We start from the raw sequence: 17,372 nt of genomic DNA on the forward strand, positions 1-17,372 counted from the left end.
TCAGAGCTCGGAATTTAGCAAACTCGATGGCGTTGGAAAGAGGACTCGAAGGGCTTTAATTTTATATCTTGTAGCTCACCTAACTCATCCTGTACTAATAGTTATGGTCATTTGAATTTGACCAAAAACTTAAGTAAAGCTAGGAATGACTTGAATGTTTTTCTCTTCAGTTCTTCTTGGAACTCAAGGTGCTATATCTAGTGACCTTAATACTCAAGAAATTTTAAATTCCTTGCAAAAATCTCACTCACTACGAAGAACGGTTCGGGTCTTAACTCAAAAAATTTATGGGGTGTTACAGAACTATTGAAATTGGTATAAAAATACCCTCCGTTAACCTATTGGATCTATAATACCCTTGATGTCAATATTTACGGCCCTATAATACCCTTATTACAAACGACCTCATTAGCAAATATAATTAGAGTTTTCGTTTATTACGTGGCATCCTGTGATTCGTTGAAAATTTAATTAATCTAAACAAATTTAATCCCAACCCAAACTTGGATCCACCTATTAATCACCCGCCCCATCTAGAAGCCCCAATTTCCCTTACGTTTCTGTCCGTAAAAGAAACAGTGATTCAAGGTCAAAAAATTGTGATGGATGAATCAAAAGGTCCAAATTTGTGATAGATGAATCATTTTTTTATAACAATTATGAAGAACCTGTCACTTTCTACCTCATACATAAACTCTCGATCGCGGGACTCCAAGAAATCCCTTAAGTATGCATAGTGTGGAATTGATTAGATTGATCTGGACATGAATGGGTATTGACACTTCAATTCAGCAACTATACAATAATGGATATGAAATTCAAGACTCAAATTATTCATAAGTCGAGAATTGATTCTGAACTAAGATACTTTACCGATGTTGATTTTAATTTGGTGGAATGGACATTAAGAAAGAGGTTTCTCATGAAAATAAAGTACACAATGGTGAGAAGTTTGAAAAAATTAAAACATATCTTGCAGGTACCAAAAAAAAATTTGTCTGCAAAGGGAAGCACCCTCAAATTGATTCTCAAAAATCTAACAAGCCACCAAGAACAAGGGGACAGTCTTTTGATGAAACATCTTTTCAAAAAAGAATTGGGAATTCGAAAAATCTTAGCTATGTTCATGAAGAATTCCATAGCAGAAGGAAAGAGAAAATGAACCTGGTTTATAGGTTTTACCTCTTTAGATGATGGGTTTTCTAGTTGGGGCGGGTAGAAATTAATGGGTGGATCCGGATTTAGGTTGAATTTAATTTGTTTAGACTAATTAAATCTTTAACGAATAGCAGGATGCCACGTATTAAATGAAAACACTAATTCATATGTGTTAATGGGGTTGTTTGTGAAAAGGATATTATAGGGCAGTAAAGATTGACGTCAAGGGTATTATAGAGCCTGTTGACCGGGTATATTTGTACCAATTCTAATAGTTCAAGGGTATTTTAGACCCTTTTCCGTATTTAAAATAATTCTTTAGTCATTAGTAAGAAGAAAAAAACATAGTGAAGAAGAAATACAAGTGCTCTCATAAAAAAACATTAAGTAGATGAAGAGAAGAAAAATGTGCATTTTTTGTACACAATATTAGCTCGTGTTGATTATGACAAGAAATTGTGATAAATTTGCATATACACAAGTTTGAAATTACTCACTTTTTGAATGCAATTTTGCAGAGTTAAATTGGAGAGAGAAAAACTTAGTATAATGCTAATATATGATGTGATACTAATTAGTAACTCTGCAAAGTAGATAGTAGCATCTCAAGTAGGGACCTTGTAAGAAGGGTCAACCATTTTCAAAATGAACAAGTTGCCAAGATCACCTCTTGATACCCTGTCAAAAGTAGGATAAAGAATTAGAATGGTGCAAGAATGAAGTGACATAATCAGCCTAAACTCATTTGATCCGTACAATCCGTTTAGAATTTAATGAGTTGAACATAAAATACATAGTTGATGGACTAAATTTGGGCAAACCCAACTATCTAGACGCAAAGGACTTGTTTGTATGAATTTATGTCATATATATGAACACCTAATTGGAAACATTTGATTGAGAATGTTCATTAATATAAAGAAAGAATAAAAGTTGAGACGGGTTGAGCTATTACTCGTTATTTAACTTATCTTAGCCTAAGTAAATTTTGAATAGAATTGGGCCATGACTCAATTATCAATTTTGCTCATCTTGATCTGCCCAACTTTAGTCCAAATTGTCCATTTGTCACACCCCTAAGAAATAGTATTAATATTTGAAGGTAGTAATCAATTTCTGATCATACAAATTCATTCAGTAAACGTGCTATGCAGAATGGAGTTAGTTCAAGATAACCTTGAACTGCAGTATCAAATTCATCTCTTGCTACACCATAAAGCATAGTTGATTACAGAGTGACTAAATTGGCTTAATTGCCCTTCGTTCAGAAGCTCAAATTCCTAAAAACAAGGTACTATCACTAGTACATGAAGTGTTACTTTGTGTTGTCATCAATGTACTAAAGAATCTAATCCTTCCGTGTTGGGATTTATGTAGTTTGATGATTGACAAAGAAAGATGAAACACGTCAACATGATCCAAAGGTACATTGCCACAAGTAGTACAATTTGGAAAAGTTTTTAAAATAAATTAAAATAAGAGTGCAGAAATTAAGGAATGGATAATGCTAATTTCGTGATAAAAACCCAAGGAAATACACATCAGATAAATTGAAAAGAAAGAATCAATTAGTTATATTCGAAGAAGGAGTCTAAGGAGGCAAGGAGTTTTACTTAAAGGAGTCTCACTTGAAATAGAGCTCTTTAAGTTACTGTTGAATTGAAGACTTGGGGCTCGACTATAACACAAGAATCAATGAATTTGATTTGAAGGAATCTAAAGAAGCAACGAGTTTGAATTGAAGGAGGAGTCTCACTTGAAGTAGAACTCGAAGTCAAGAAAGTTCAAGTCAATGAGGAGTTTGAAGTGAACAATAACTCTACGAAGAATTGTGCTTAAATAGAGGTGTAGTCATCCAAAATACTTGTGCACTTACCGAGCAAAAAGAGCAATTGAAAAATTGGCTTCGCAAACGCATTTTCTTTGTGATTGAATCTTGATGTAATCTTAGTTTAGTGAGTTATAAACTGAATTAAGAGTGTTGTCTTCAGGTTGTGATAACTCGAAGAGTTGGGAACACATATCTTGGGAGGTTTGTGTTGAAGGTTGGAAATTAGAGTTAGTTCCTAGGATTGAAAGAGTTGTAATCTAAATCCATAACTTGAAGTCAAGGAATTAGAGTTATTTTCGTAGGTAGCAAAGTTTGTAATCTACTTCCTGTGGAGGCTCAGTGATTTAGTGACGCTGGAGTTAAATCCTGCAGGGGTACATGTCGTGGTTTTTTACACCTTTTGAGTTAGGTGTTTTCCACATAAAATAGTGTTTTTACTTACTGTTCTTAATGCTTTTTTTGGAACACGTTAGGCAACCTGTCTCACACTTAGGCAAAAAGTTATGTTAGTAAATTACTAGGTCGTGCAAAGTATCCTTCAGCAACTACACAAGAAGTGTGAAATAAAGTAAATCCACACAAGGATTTTATGTGGAAAACTCAACTCCCGGGAGTCGGAAACCCCAATCTCCCTCTCTTGTAAATTAGTGAATTACCACTAAATTTGGGGTAACTACCATAGCACATTTCCCCCCTCTACAATGCACTTGATTGTAGCTAACTTATTCAACAAATCTAGTCAGTCAAGTAAGCACTAAAAATACAAAACAACTTAATACAAATCACTAGGAATGTAAAGGTTTATAATTTACAGCATACCGGATCAACTAGACAACAAGAACTATTATGGATAAAACTTAACAGGGACAATCGATGTTACTCTCTCCAATATAGTTTTGAAATGATCCAGTTGCCGCCAATGATCATAATATGGAACGTCCCTTTTTATAAATATAATTGATACCATTGTGCTTCAAATAGTGTGAAGTCAATTGGTTCTAAAAAGTTTGAAAGCAATTTTTGAACTAGCCATCACATATTGCAAAGATTTTATGGGTTCTGCTAACTTTACTCTACTAGTTACTGTTTGGTTATCTACCTTTTTAAAAATTTATGTAATTAAATTTTATACATATTAGGATAGAAAATCTCAGAAAATATACTTCGTACTTTATGTTGTATGTGTATTTTATGTTGTATGCATGTTATGATTAAAAATGACATGAATTTAAAGATTATGTATACTTGTATTGAGATTTTATTAACTGATATATAAGTTGGTTCTATGCATGAAATAATGTGACATTTTTTTTCTGGAATTTGAATAAGTGTTTAGGCTTGCTACTTGCACTAATATTTGCCGTTTCAGTATCTTTTGTTCCATTAATTGAGATTTCTGTCTTTCTTTGTATTATGTAACAATACCCAATTAATTTTTACTCGCATGAATAAATTTCTCTTAATAGGGGATTACACCAGGTATGTTGTTGTAGAGTAAATTTCTCTTTAGTGATCAACAAAGAGCTTCTCTTTACCATTCTAGAGTTTATAATCTAACTCATAACAAGAAAGGGCTAATCTTAAAAAAAAAAATAAAATATATATATATATATATATATACATTTTTTAACATAAATATATACAAAATATTTCTCCATATGACAAGCCATTTAACTCCATGAATTGATATTTTTAAAAATTATAGAGGAAAGAATGTTCAATTCTCTTGATTTCTTTATTTCTAATTATTGCGGAAAAAATTTATTACTCCATATAACAGTCTTCAGGAAGGTTTCTGCTAGTTTGATTTTTGAAAGAAAGAAATGGAAAAGGGAATAAATTGAATAAGAAAAAAAGAAAAAAATGAAGAAAAAAGGGAGAGAGAAGGTGGAAGAAGCCATGGCTTCTAATCTGTAAAGCGGAAGTAGCTGCGAGTTATAGAAAAAAGAGAAGGAAATGTAGAACAAGAAAAAGATAGAGAAAAAAGGGAAATGAAATCACTGCGAAGTACATTCATACTGAAAAAATGCTATTAAAATTTTTAAAAATTAATATTTGAACGACTTCAATTATACAGTTCTTATTATATATGAAGTATTCTACTTGAAATACAACTTCTTTTTATAAGCCAACAACAATAACATACTCAATGAAACCCCACAAAGTGGGGTCTAGGGAGGGTAGAGTGTAAGCAGTTCTAACCACTACCTCTTTGAGATAGAGAGGTTGTTTCCGAAAGGTCCTAATTTAACTATTAATTTGAGCAATGTAAGCTATGACTGCTAATGTTTCATGTCTTGAAATATTTACTCAGAAATTTTGCTTTATAATATTGATTTTATTTTACAAAACTGTGTACTATATGACGCAGCATACACATGCAACCAAGAAACTAGTATGAAGTAGGCATACCATGTTAACAGAATTAAGCGTCGGCTTCTAAAGACTCAAGAATACATGAATTACATCATAATACATAAACTCACCTCAATTCTTCATCCAAGTAAGTAATTTCAAGCTCACCTCTAGCCCTTCCAGGAGCTTTAATAGGTATCTGTCAGCCAACAACGACGAAACCGAAGTACGTTATGATACATTGAGAGAACACAAAAGGTTTGAAAAAAGAATAAAAAAATACTGATCCATATTTGTGCTCTCATGTTATGTACACCCTCCACAAACTGTCATGAAGTTACATTAACAGCTCATTCTATTTTTTATTTTATTTTTTGTATTTGGAACAGTGAAGTGTATAGAATGCATTACAAACAAAATAACCCTTTGTAGTAAAGTTATGAGTAAAGAATGTGGAACTTACTAGTCCAGCAATTTTGAAATAATCAAACTTTACTGCCACCTTTTGTGCATTCAGAGGGGTCAAATCTGCAGTAACCTTCAGGACATGATTGAAGACGTAAATGATAAAATTTGGAAAGATGCTACTAAAGAAAGAAATAAATGACAAGATATATGTACATATTTTGCTTGGCCAACAATGATTTAACTTTCGCATTTGCTTTCTAGTTAATTAATATGCTTTCTCTCTTCTATAGAGCAAATGTGCAAGGAAACACGCCATTTTTATCCACTTGTTAGAACTTACAGTGACCTATGCATTGTGTTATCGTTTTCGATTGGACAAAGGTTAAGTCACTGTGATATGAAGGGTTCTCTTAAACCTTATGTAGTTGAGGATGATTACCACAGAAGGCTAACTTTCTACCGAACTTCAGATTCATCTTAATAGAATACGATATGCTAACAGTTTGGAACAGTACAATTAAAATCTACAAGAATTAGCAGTTTGTCCTTTGACTTATTAGGGACTTTTGAAACTTTAATTTAGTATCGAAGATCCAAATCATAAAAATTAGGTAGAAGGGACATTTTTTAATTAGTGTTAATGACGCATATCTTAAAAATCCACAAGTTTACCTATTTACAGAAATCCCCTACTCCTCTTCCCCCTCCTCCACAGTCGTCTCTCTTCCACTTCCTCCATCTCCACCACCACCTTCACACAACTGGCAAATGTTTAAACATCTTCTCATACAACTAGCAGATGTTTAAGCATCCCTCCAAACAACTAGTTGTAGCCTTTAATCTTTTTGCATACATGCCAAAGAAAATCTCTTCTAAGCTTGTCCAATATTTTCAACACCTTTGAAAGTAATAAGAATAGTGACATAACATAAGTTGGAAGAGCCTCTAGCAACTCATATATCCACATCCTTGTGTTTATTACCCAAAGGCATGCCCAAATAAACTGTGGGCATATTATCTACTTTGCAACCCAGATATCTGCCAGACACTGAATATTGTCCACCTCCTTAATAGGGAACAAATTGTTTTTCCCCCAATTCACTTTTAGACCTATGACAGCTTCAAAAAATAGTAAGATTGTTTTGATGAATCTTATATTTTCTTCCTTGGGTTCACAAACGATGATTGTGTCATCTGCATATAGTAAATGACAAATTTCTTAAATTCACCATTGTTTCCATTAATCTGGAAGTCTTTATTCTGGCTTTTTTGTATGGCTATCCTCATCAACTATCAAAACCTTCCATTGTAAGGATAAACATAAGGATGATAGAAGATCAACCTATATAATTCTCCTTTCATGGGAAAAAGCCCACTGATTCATCATTCACAAGTTCATAAATCTTGATAGTTTTGATGCAGAATTTGATCAACCCACCCATCTACAGTAGAACCTCTCTAAATTAATACTTGGTAAACTAATAAACTCTCTAAGATAATATTTTTCTGTGGTCCCTACTTGGACCAGTGGAAAAAATCACCAATTTTGATAAGATAATATATTTTCTAAAACAATTTAGTGAAATATGATTCTAGTGTTTTTTATTTTTTGTTAAAATTTAAATATATGTGAAGTTCATCTATAAATTTTCTCTGATGTTGTTTTCTCAAACTGCACCAAAAAATTGAGAAAAGTTCTAGACGCGATTAGTGCTTCCTTATGCATAACTTGTTCCAAAGGTATTCTATTGTGTTCAACTTCATCATCAACATTTTTTCTCCGATGGTATCCACAATTTCTTTTAAGCTATGGACCTCTGGACATGTATTGTTTTCACCCGGATAATCTAATAGGCTATATATTGACATTCATTTTATAACAGTAACTAAGATTATTAATCCTGACCTCAAATTAATGAATGCCATTTTCACAAAAGGGTTCATTTAAATTCCTTGGGGTTTCATTTCCCGAACGATGTAATCAAAGTTAACCTTTTCATTAAATCTCGAAAACACTCTTTAAATTAATACATATTATTTTATCAATTAAATAATACCTCCACAAATTAATTATATTTCATAGTCCCAACAATATTAATTTAGAGAGGTTTTACTGTATCTCCAAAGCCCATTTGTTTTTCAGTGGACAACATAAACTTCAAGACTTTAGTTGACATGATCATATGTACTTCCAATGTCCAGCTTGCACATTACCCTAGGGTCATTTCCTCTCATTCTTGAGACAACACATTCACTTGTAATAAGAGCAACATCCATTATTTATCTCCCTTTAGTGAATGTCATCTGATGTTTGATGCAGATTGGAGTGGGGGGTGGGGGTGGGGGGACTGATAACAAAGAAGATGAAGTACTCCTACCTGTACACCTATTATTTCCTTTTTGTTTAAGCAATAAAAGTTAATCGAAAAAATAATAGAGAAAAACTAATAAAAGTAAGGAAGGGCATATTTGTCAATTAATATTTTATTTATATTATGATAAAAAGGTTTAAATAATAGTTACAAGAAAATCAAAATAAGAAAAGTAAGTGTAATATTGAAAACCATAAGGCAGGTCAAAGTGATGAAACGAAACCTGAGGGAAGGTCACGAAAAACTAGCTCTAAATATTAATGCAATAGTCACAACCTTGAGATATATTTATAATTAGCAAAGAGCTCCAACAATGGCCACACACACGAACTTTCACTATATCCTCCAGATTGTATGACATTAAACTCAAAACCGATGTTGATAATCTACCAGTTAGGAGTAAAAGAGTACACTATGCACACAACTCTTATGATGATAACCAGAAGTCACAAACTTGTGGCTGTTTATTGAGGTCAGTGAAACACATCCCATAACTCATGGACTGAGATCAATAAATCGAAATTATAAGCTTAATGCTTGTGACATAGAGAATGAAACCCGACATGATTTCAGAGAAAATCTCTAGAAGCCTTGCATATATTCTTCTTTTTCTTATTTGTCATGTTTCTCTTCAGTTCTGTGGTTTGCTCCAGATAGATATACAGATAAAGTCCAAAAACTTGTGGTGAATTGGTTATGGAAAACAAAAGAGAAACCAAAGAATCAACAAAATCTAAAATGTGCACACTGAAGAACTAGTTAAGGTGGAGAGAAAAGAAGAAAAAATAGTACAAATCAAGACTCTTCATCTGAGTTGCAGAGATAAATCCAAGAAGCAATTTAAATTGTGTCAGAAAATATGTGGGAGGAGACTAGTAAGTGAATGCCGAGGATCAAAACATTAAAGAGCAAACAGACTTTAGGAATGAGATTAAAGGTGCACCAATATTTTCCATGTAAAAGAAGAAGGATGATTTTGAGTCTAAACCCAAAGATAAGGGATTATTTTTAAATTTTTCTCTACGCAAATGTAATCCTGATAAAAATGGAGTTGGCATAACTAAGCCTTTAGTTACTTCTGTTACCATTTTATTGTGTTAGGAATTGAAATTATATTATTCAGTAAAGTTCATAAAAAAGAACTTGCACCATCCTGAAAATTCAATCAGAATATTCTGCTTAACAAAAATTTAACAAAGATAATTCTAGAGGAGATAATGTGAAGAAGATATATTGAAGATATTCAACAGTGGTGAAACAAAACGACGTATACTAATTCTAAGCTCACCATAACAGATCAAACCTAATCATAAAATAAAACTGTCATACTTGGGCAGAACTTGCACTCAGTACCACAGTTATGACAACTACAGATAAGGTTTGTGATGTCCCAGTAATTTAACAAAAGGCTATTATTCTGGTTAATGTTTTCTAAAGCATATCATTGAATGATCAAACTCCTACAAAGGGAAACAACATATTAGATTAAAGTTGGTGTATTGTGTTCCTCTTCCTATTTTATAAACTAAACCAATCTACGAATTAGGTAAGTTAAGAGAAACAAGATATAGGGTAAGACATAGTGAAAACTTAGCAGTTCCACCTAACACCTGTCATAAGTAACACAGCTGAAGGAAAATGTAATCCGAAGTGTGTGTGGGAATTTGGCATTAAAGGAAACTAACTGGAAACAACAAATTAGCTAAGTATATTCAACAGAACTACACATTATTGATTTAAAACTTGTGCATTTCAATCTACAATAAATTAGCTGTACAATTTGGTTTTATGGTAAAATTAGTGGTTTGAAGCTTTCCTAGTCTCTTAAAACATGAGAAAAGTGTAGGTTGTTTGAAGGAATAGTATATGGGATTTCTAGAATATTTTTCTCCTCATCTTCTTTATGCTTTTCGCTATGTTTTAATACCATAATAACATTCATATAATATTAAATCTTAAACCCTTTTTTTTCTCTAGAGACTTCTTTCCGTAGAAGTTCCATCCTCTAGTTCATAAAGATCAGGGACAATTTAATTAGAACTCTGAAAATATCAGAAATAGGAAAATCAAATTTAAAGTACCATTATCTGAATTACAAAAGGAAATCTAAACAATTCTTTCCTGTTTTCCCCCATAATTCAACCATGAATTCTAGTTTCAGGTTGGTCTGAAAGAATAAAGGAAAGAAGAAAAAGAAACTGCAAGTTCCTGGCCTTTGGTCATTTAATAGAACATTTCGTAGAAACAAGAATCCAATAAAGGGGAAGGATACTAAAATCAATTTATAGGTTTTGCAGGCTCATAAATAGAGAGTATTTCCACGATTACTAGTACGAGTAAATAATGGAGTTAACTTCTCAATAAATTTCAATATAACATTGTTGGGTATGTCTAAAACAAAAAAATTGATTCCAAATCAAATACCTGGTTGAAGAAGGGCCCTCCTTCCATATTCTGAGCCCGAAGTGTATCGACATTTATTGCTTGGTAGTTCAATCTAGATCGCAAAATCTTGGGTCTCTGTTCAAAATATTAAGCTATAAGTACCTTCATTTGTATAACTGTTCGAAATAACGAGAAGATTAACATCAACACAATACTGGCTACTTGATCATACAGTAGCTGAGATAAGGGAACTAGAAAGTGCTCTGCACTCGGTATTTCACCCTCTTCCTTTACCTGACCTTTCTAAGCAATTGAGCACACAATCACATACTAATTACTAATCTTGTCTTTAGTAAATACTGCCTTGTACAGTAAAATAGAAGAGACAACTAATTCCGGTCATCAATTACAAAAAAAAAATTTTTTTTTTTTTACCCTCCTCTAGGAGCTCCCACCCCTTTTGCTCCCTTGGTGACTCGAAGTTGGAAGTGAGGGGTGCTTACCATCCGAGCAACTCCTTCTCGTCATCAATTACAAAATTGGAATTTCCGTTACAAGTATAATTGATTCAGCTAACAGAAGGACTATTAAGTTTCTGTAATAGATATGAATATAAACTGGCATACTTGGAATGAACATAGCATGACTAGTCATAGGTGAATAATGATCCTACAACCATAATATTCTATTGTAAACTGCATGTGCCATTAATTGGTAACAATGGCAAGTTGGTCTGGTGACTACTTAGACCAAATAGGGTCCAATTCAGAATGATCTGAAGGATCTTTATGTTCTCTTCATAAAGATGACAGTTCATTACATGTGAATAATGCAAGTGATCAAGAATGGGCCTCAAACAAGTATTTTATGTGATAACCCAACCCCTAGTTTGGAGTATTTACGTTCCATTTTATGTTTTGGAACTTCCTATTTGTTGGTTTAATATTTTCGGACTTTTTGGTACAGTTTAGGTTGAGATCCGAGGGGTTTCGGATAAAATTTTCCATTTCAGCTGATGCTGATTCCTGGTACAGGCAATGTTATCGCGATCACAGTTAGGGAAAATGATGTGCATCACAATTGTGTACCCCCCCCCCCCTCCCCCGCCTTGCCGCAATCGCATAGAGTAAATAGGGGGTCAAGGTCTAGGCTTTTTGGCCTTTCCGAAATCATGGTAATGATAGTGCTGGGTCCCAATCAAGCTGTAGGCAATCATGTGGGCACGTGGCGATCGTGATGAAGGTTCACTCGAGTATAAAAGTCAGATTTTCTGGATATCTTTCATTGTACCACCATTTTTGGATATTGGAAGCTCATTTTGAGGTGATTTTAGACAAGGATTTGATTAGATGTTGGGATAACAACAACATACCCAGTGAAATTCCACTAAGTGGGGCATGGGGAGGGTAGAGTATACGCAGACCTTACCACTTCCTCGTAGAGGTAGAGGTTGTTTCAGAAAGACCCTCGACTCAAGTGCATCAAATCTTAGTAAAGGAAATAGAAAAAAATGAAGAAAGCATAGCAGTTAATAAGAAAAGCAGTGTAAAGTCTACAAGAAAGAAATAATAACAGCATATGGCAAGAACTACAAGGGTACGACTAGAACTACGACATGCACTAATAAGCCTTAACCTTTGCAAGGCAAGACACAACTTAACCCTTACCAACCTTCTACCTCAATATGTGACCTCTACTCCTTCCTATCTAGACTCATGCCCTCGGAAATATGAAGTTGTGTCATGTCCTATTTAATCACCTCTCCCCAATACTTTTTGATCTACCTCTACCCCTCCGCATACCCCCAACAACCAGCCTTTCGCACCTCTTCACTAGGGCAGCACACCTCTTCTTCACATGTCCAAACTATCTCAGTCTCGCTTCCCTCATCTTGTTCGTCACAGAAGCCACTCCTACCTTCTCCTAGATAATCTCATTCCTAATCTTATCGCTCCTAGTATGTCCACACGTCTATCTCAAAATTTTCCTCTCCACAACATGCATTTTCTAAACATGTGAGTTCTTGATTAATCAGCACTCCACCCCTTACAACAAAGGCAGTCTAACCACCACTCTGTAAGACTTATCTTTAAGTTTAGATGGTAACTCTTATCACACAAAACTTCAGAGGCAAGCCTGTATTTCATCCATGCCGCCCCAATGCGATGTGTGACATCAACATTAATGTCCCCACTACCCTGTATTACGGACCCAAGATACTTAAAACTTTCTTTCTTGGTAATGGTCTGTGCAGTAAGCATTACTTTCACGTTTGCTTCATCCAAAATAACACTGAATTTGCACTACAAATACTTCATTTTGATCTTGCTCAACCTGAACCCTTTAGACTCAACAACTTGTCTCTAAACATCTAACCTAGCATTAACTCAGTTTCGTATCTCACCAATCAGTTCCGCAAATAACACACACCATAGAACCTCCTCCTGAATCGCGTCAACTCATCCATCATCAAGGAAAATAGGAAAGGGCTAAGAATTGATCCCTAATGCAGTTGCATGTCAACTTGGAAGTACTCTGAGTCTCCTCCCACTGTTCTAACCCGAGTCTTGACTCCATCATACATGTCCTTTATCGCCCTAATATAAATCATCGGGCCACTTTCTTTTCCAAATGTGTTTTCAACTCTTCCAACTGTCCTTCTTTTTATATGGATATCTGGTATGATTGAGATTTCAAATCTCCATCCTCCTTCGTCAACATGAATTGATGTCTGTCGGCAACACTCTATGGGAGGCTTCTTTATGCATATTTTGGCCCAAGTTTTCTGGATCATATTCTTTGTGTCCTTATCAATTCCCACAAAGCCCCCACATAAATTACCAATGGCATTAAACATTTTTAATGACCATGCATATGTTGGGATCCCAACAGCTTTAATCATGCGATGTTCTTCTTTCTTGGCTGTGAGTTCTGATCCAGCGATTGAAGACCACCATTGAAGAGTCAACCATCTCCCATTCCAAAACCAATCACCAGCTAACCGCCTCCTTCCTCGATGGAAGCTCAAAAAGGAATTGATTATGGTTCACCAGTATCATCTTCAAGGTGGAGCATATTTTCCATCTACTAATGAACCATTTTTGTATAGCTTTTGGATTGGGGCTATGATGAAAGGAGTTGTTGAAGCATCCGATCAAACTTTTGACTATAACTTGATGGCTTTCCATATCCAGATCTGCTACATTACCATTTCGAGTTTCATTGGGGGAAACCTTGGTAGAAGATGGCCATTGTGGAAGCCTAGCTGACTCAACATGTGATTTTGATGGGGAAGAGAGATTAAATCTAAGATTGCTGTGATTTCCCAGAAATCGAAGAATTTTGATGGCAATGTCGCTGCATCCTTTGTTTGTACTGCTTCTGGATCACTGATTGCATTTTTCTGGTGACCTAGCCATGTTTCAATTCTTACAAAGCGGACAAAGTAGTTATAATTTTGATAGACTCTATAGATATATGTATTGAATTTCCTTCCCCATCTCCTGTACAGATTTCCTTTTCCTTTCGAAGCATTGTTTAGATTCTCACAAACTCATCTCAGATTGTCTTATCTAGCTCGTAAAATGCCTATATACAGTTGAATCGTGACATTCACAAACTCAACAATCTACCTAGCTGGTTTGAATTTCAACAATGTCTACAGTTCCATTAAAGGACCTAGAGGCATGACATTCAGTAAAACATTTAATGATGGTTATAGTTTTCACCTGAATCTGTAAAATTGACTTTGATGTAGTGTATATAAGTTCCCATTTTCCATTGAGAAGACTTGAGTTGAGGGGCTCCTTTGTTGGATTGCAAGCTTCAAGTCTNAGCCATGTTTCAATTATTACAAAGCGGACAAAGTAGTTATAATTTTGATAGACTCTATAGATATATGTATTAAATTTCCTTCCCCATCTCCTGTACAGATTTCCTTTTCCTTTCGAAGCATTGTATAGATTCTCACAAACTCATCTCACATTGTCTTATCTAGCTCGTAAAATGCCTATATACAGTTGAATCGTGACATTCACAAACTCAACAATCTACCTAGCTGGTTTGAATTTCAACAATGTCTACAGTTCCATTAAAGGACCTAGAGGCATGACATTCAGTAAAACATTTAATGATGGTTATAGTTTTCACCTGAATCTGTAAAATTGACTTTGATGTAGTGTATATAAGTTCCCATTTTCCATTGAGAAGACTTGAGTTGAGGGGCTCCTTTGTTGGATTGCAAGCTTCAAGTCTGCAAGCAATCTAATCAAATAACATTGTGTTGAGAAACTAAAAGAAACATAATGCGCACACAATCAGTGAGAAAACTAATATAAGGAGCAATTATATGGATTATCTTTGGTAGGAACTCTTGCTAACCTAACTTTTTAGACATTGAATATCTAAACATGATAATTGCAATGAGCTCATTAATTAATAAAGCAAACCTGATCAATTATCTGCTGGTCTTGAGGAGTGGCGTCAGCGCCACGATCAAGAGGTGCAATAGCTTGAAGAAGCTCTTGTTTAATGGGTGTAGGGTCTTTGGTCTTGTTGAAGAAAGCAGGGAAGAATGAAACATTGGTCTGCCATTTTTTAGTGAGAGGAGAAATGTTAGTATTATTATGAGGATAAGTATTTTGGATAGAAGGGAAAGAGAAAGAAGTGGAATAAGAGAGATAAAGTTTGGTTGAAGCAACATGAGTTAGTGGAGGGGATAGTGAGGATAAGGCCATGGGAATGCTGCAAATGAGTTTCTACTTTCTACTTCACAGGAACGGAACATTTATTTGGTCTCTTAATTAAATTAAATCAGAAATATGGTAATTATCAAATTTTACAACCAACTCTCCATTGTACGCCCTAAGCACGCCCAATGTTCAAGGCTCACTTAACAGATCTTTAGTTAACATTGTTGACCCTTATAATTCTTGAATAAATGAATGAATGATACTTATTGTTTTTTAATCTATAGAAATAAGAAGATCGAGAGTAACTCAAATAACAAGTTGTAGTATCATTTAATTACAATTTGGTAACATTGTGAGGGTGATCATATATTACGTAACATTTCTATTAAAAATATATAGCGGAATTTTACTTTTTCACTTATCATTGGTCTTCATGTTTTTTTGTAATATGCCTCAAAAATATCATATTTTATTTAGCTATTTGAAAGTAACTTTATTTTTATTCATGATGGAGTGATGTTTTCATTATAATACTAGTAAGATTTCTTGATTATTCTCTTTTAGGAGGTAAATTGTATAGTATGATAATAATATATGTTTAGAAAAAATGATTATTTATACTTGTATAATCATGTTAGAAATTTTATTTTCTATGAGTTCCTTGGTCATGTTTGTAATTATTTCAAACTATTGATGTATTTTTATTTTTGTGTTATTATTATATTATATATTGTAAATAAAAAATTTAAAGATTCATAGGGCTTACGCCCCACGTCTCGAGGCTTACGCCTCCCCCTATGCTAAGTAAAACGCTCCACTTCACGCCCTGCCTTTCAAACACTGTATCAGATCCTAATTTTTAATTTGGTTTAACGCTCATTTCGTATCACTATTCACATCGATTTCAAATTTCAAATTCTTAATTTTTTTAAAAACAAATAAAGCTCAAAAATACAGCTAAATTATCTCTTTTTTGAGTTTTTTTATTTGAAAAACCTTACCGCGTGACATTCCATATGGATAAAAAATATTTTACTTTGACAAAAATTAAAACAAAATTATTTTCTAAAAAAAAATTATAATATTGTTCTTAACTGTCTATCCCCACTATCTCCGCTCAATGATGTAGTTAGACAGCTAATTGGAGTAGGCAATTAGAGGTCGGGAGACCATGATCATAAAATCAACCCTGTAAATTAGTAATTTGATAATTATAGTTAATTCATGCATGAGATGTGATACATGAAACCCTATGCATGTCGCGGCCCTGGAATTGTCCCAATCACGGTAAGTAATTATATTATTTCATTCCTGCATTCTTTCCTTTACAAATAAAAATCAAATTCTTTTGGCACTCTTAAATAAATAATTAGACTATTATAATTTAGTAAATAGTTAATTGATAAGTCATTTGGGTTCGATAATCCGGTTCTTTTAAGAGCCACTATATTACTTGCGCGATCACATACACTTGCGTGTGCAATTAGAAACAACATAGCTTACATGGTTTATATCGGTTTTAATATGTCCCAAAGTCCAGTTTTCAAATTAGTGCTTTGACCTTGTATTCAATTATTTCAGTTTCAATATCTATCAATTGCATGCTTTACTACTTGGTCATTGCATCAATTTTTGTATTTCAATTCCATATTCAGTTTAGCATGTCAACTTCATCATGTCCAGCTTTACAGATTATTAGTCATATCTCACATATTCAGTACATTCAAAGTACTGATCACATACCTCATTTGCCTACATTTACAATGTGATGTAGATTTGGGATCCTAGTCAGTTAGATCGCAGCTTCCATCTAGCTTTTCTTATTTCGAGCACTCAAGTTAGTTTGTAGTTCTAGTATGTTATTTCTATTCGCATGTATTGATTAAGGGGAGCATGAGTCATATCCCGACTAACTTTAATCAGTATTAGTAGAGACTTCATAGAATGTCAGTTAGAATTGTTGTATTCAATCTATTATATTCCAGATTCTTTTCATATTATAGTTGTTGTATATAAAACTTTGTTCAGAAATATATTGAACTAGTATTCCATAATTATGTTTCCGCTCAATCATTTTAGTTCTTTTACATATTCATATTTAGTTGCTCATGACTATGCTAGTATCAAGGGTTTAGCTTGGGATGACTGGTGACTCTAAGCACCATGTTACGA

General features: G+C 33.9%; 1 protein-coding gene across 1 annotated transcript; it reads right to left on the minus strand.

The window, feature by feature from the left end:
* Nucleotides 1–1,546: 1,546 nt before the first annotated feature.
* LOC125843989 (probable plastid-lipid-associated protein 4, chloroplastic) lies at nucleotides 1,547–15,287 on the minus strand. Its single transcript, XM_049523198.1, has 6 exons — nucleotides 14,958–15,287; nucleotides 14,659–14,772; nucleotides 10,549–10,644; nucleotides 5,808–5,882; nucleotides 5,476–5,543; nucleotides 1,547–1,836 (listed from the first exon to the last, which is right to left on the minus strand). Exons 1-6 carry the CDS (start codon nucleotides 15,243–15,245, stop codon nucleotides 1,764–1,766), a joined length of 714 nt encoding a protein of 237 aa, XP_049379155.1. The 5' UTR covers nucleotides 15,246–15,287; the 3' UTR covers nucleotides 1,547–1,763.
* Between the last annotated feature and the right edge of the window lie 2,085 nt (nucleotides 15,288–17,372).

This window comes from Solanum stenotomum, chromosome 11, assembly GCF_019186545.1.
Source record: "Solanum stenotomum isolate F172 chromosome 11, ASM1918654v1, whole genome shotgun sequence".
Lineage (NCBI taxonomy): Eukaryota > Viridiplantae > Streptophyta > Magnoliopsida > Solanales > Solanaceae > Solanum > Solanum stenotomum.

Coding starts and splice junctions, on each gene's coding strand:
- LOC125843989 (XM_049523198.1), bottom strand. CDS start 15,245: ATGGCCTTATCCTCACTATCCCCTCCACTAACTCATGTTGCTTCAACC. Junction 5,883..10,548: donor GAGGGCCCTTCTTCAACCAG/GTATTTGATTTG, acceptor CATGTCCTGAAG/GTTACTGCAGATTTGACCCC. Junction 1,837..5,475: donor TACTTGGATGAAGAATTGAG/GTGAGTTTATGT, acceptor TACTTTTGACAG/GGTATCAAGAGGTGATCTTG.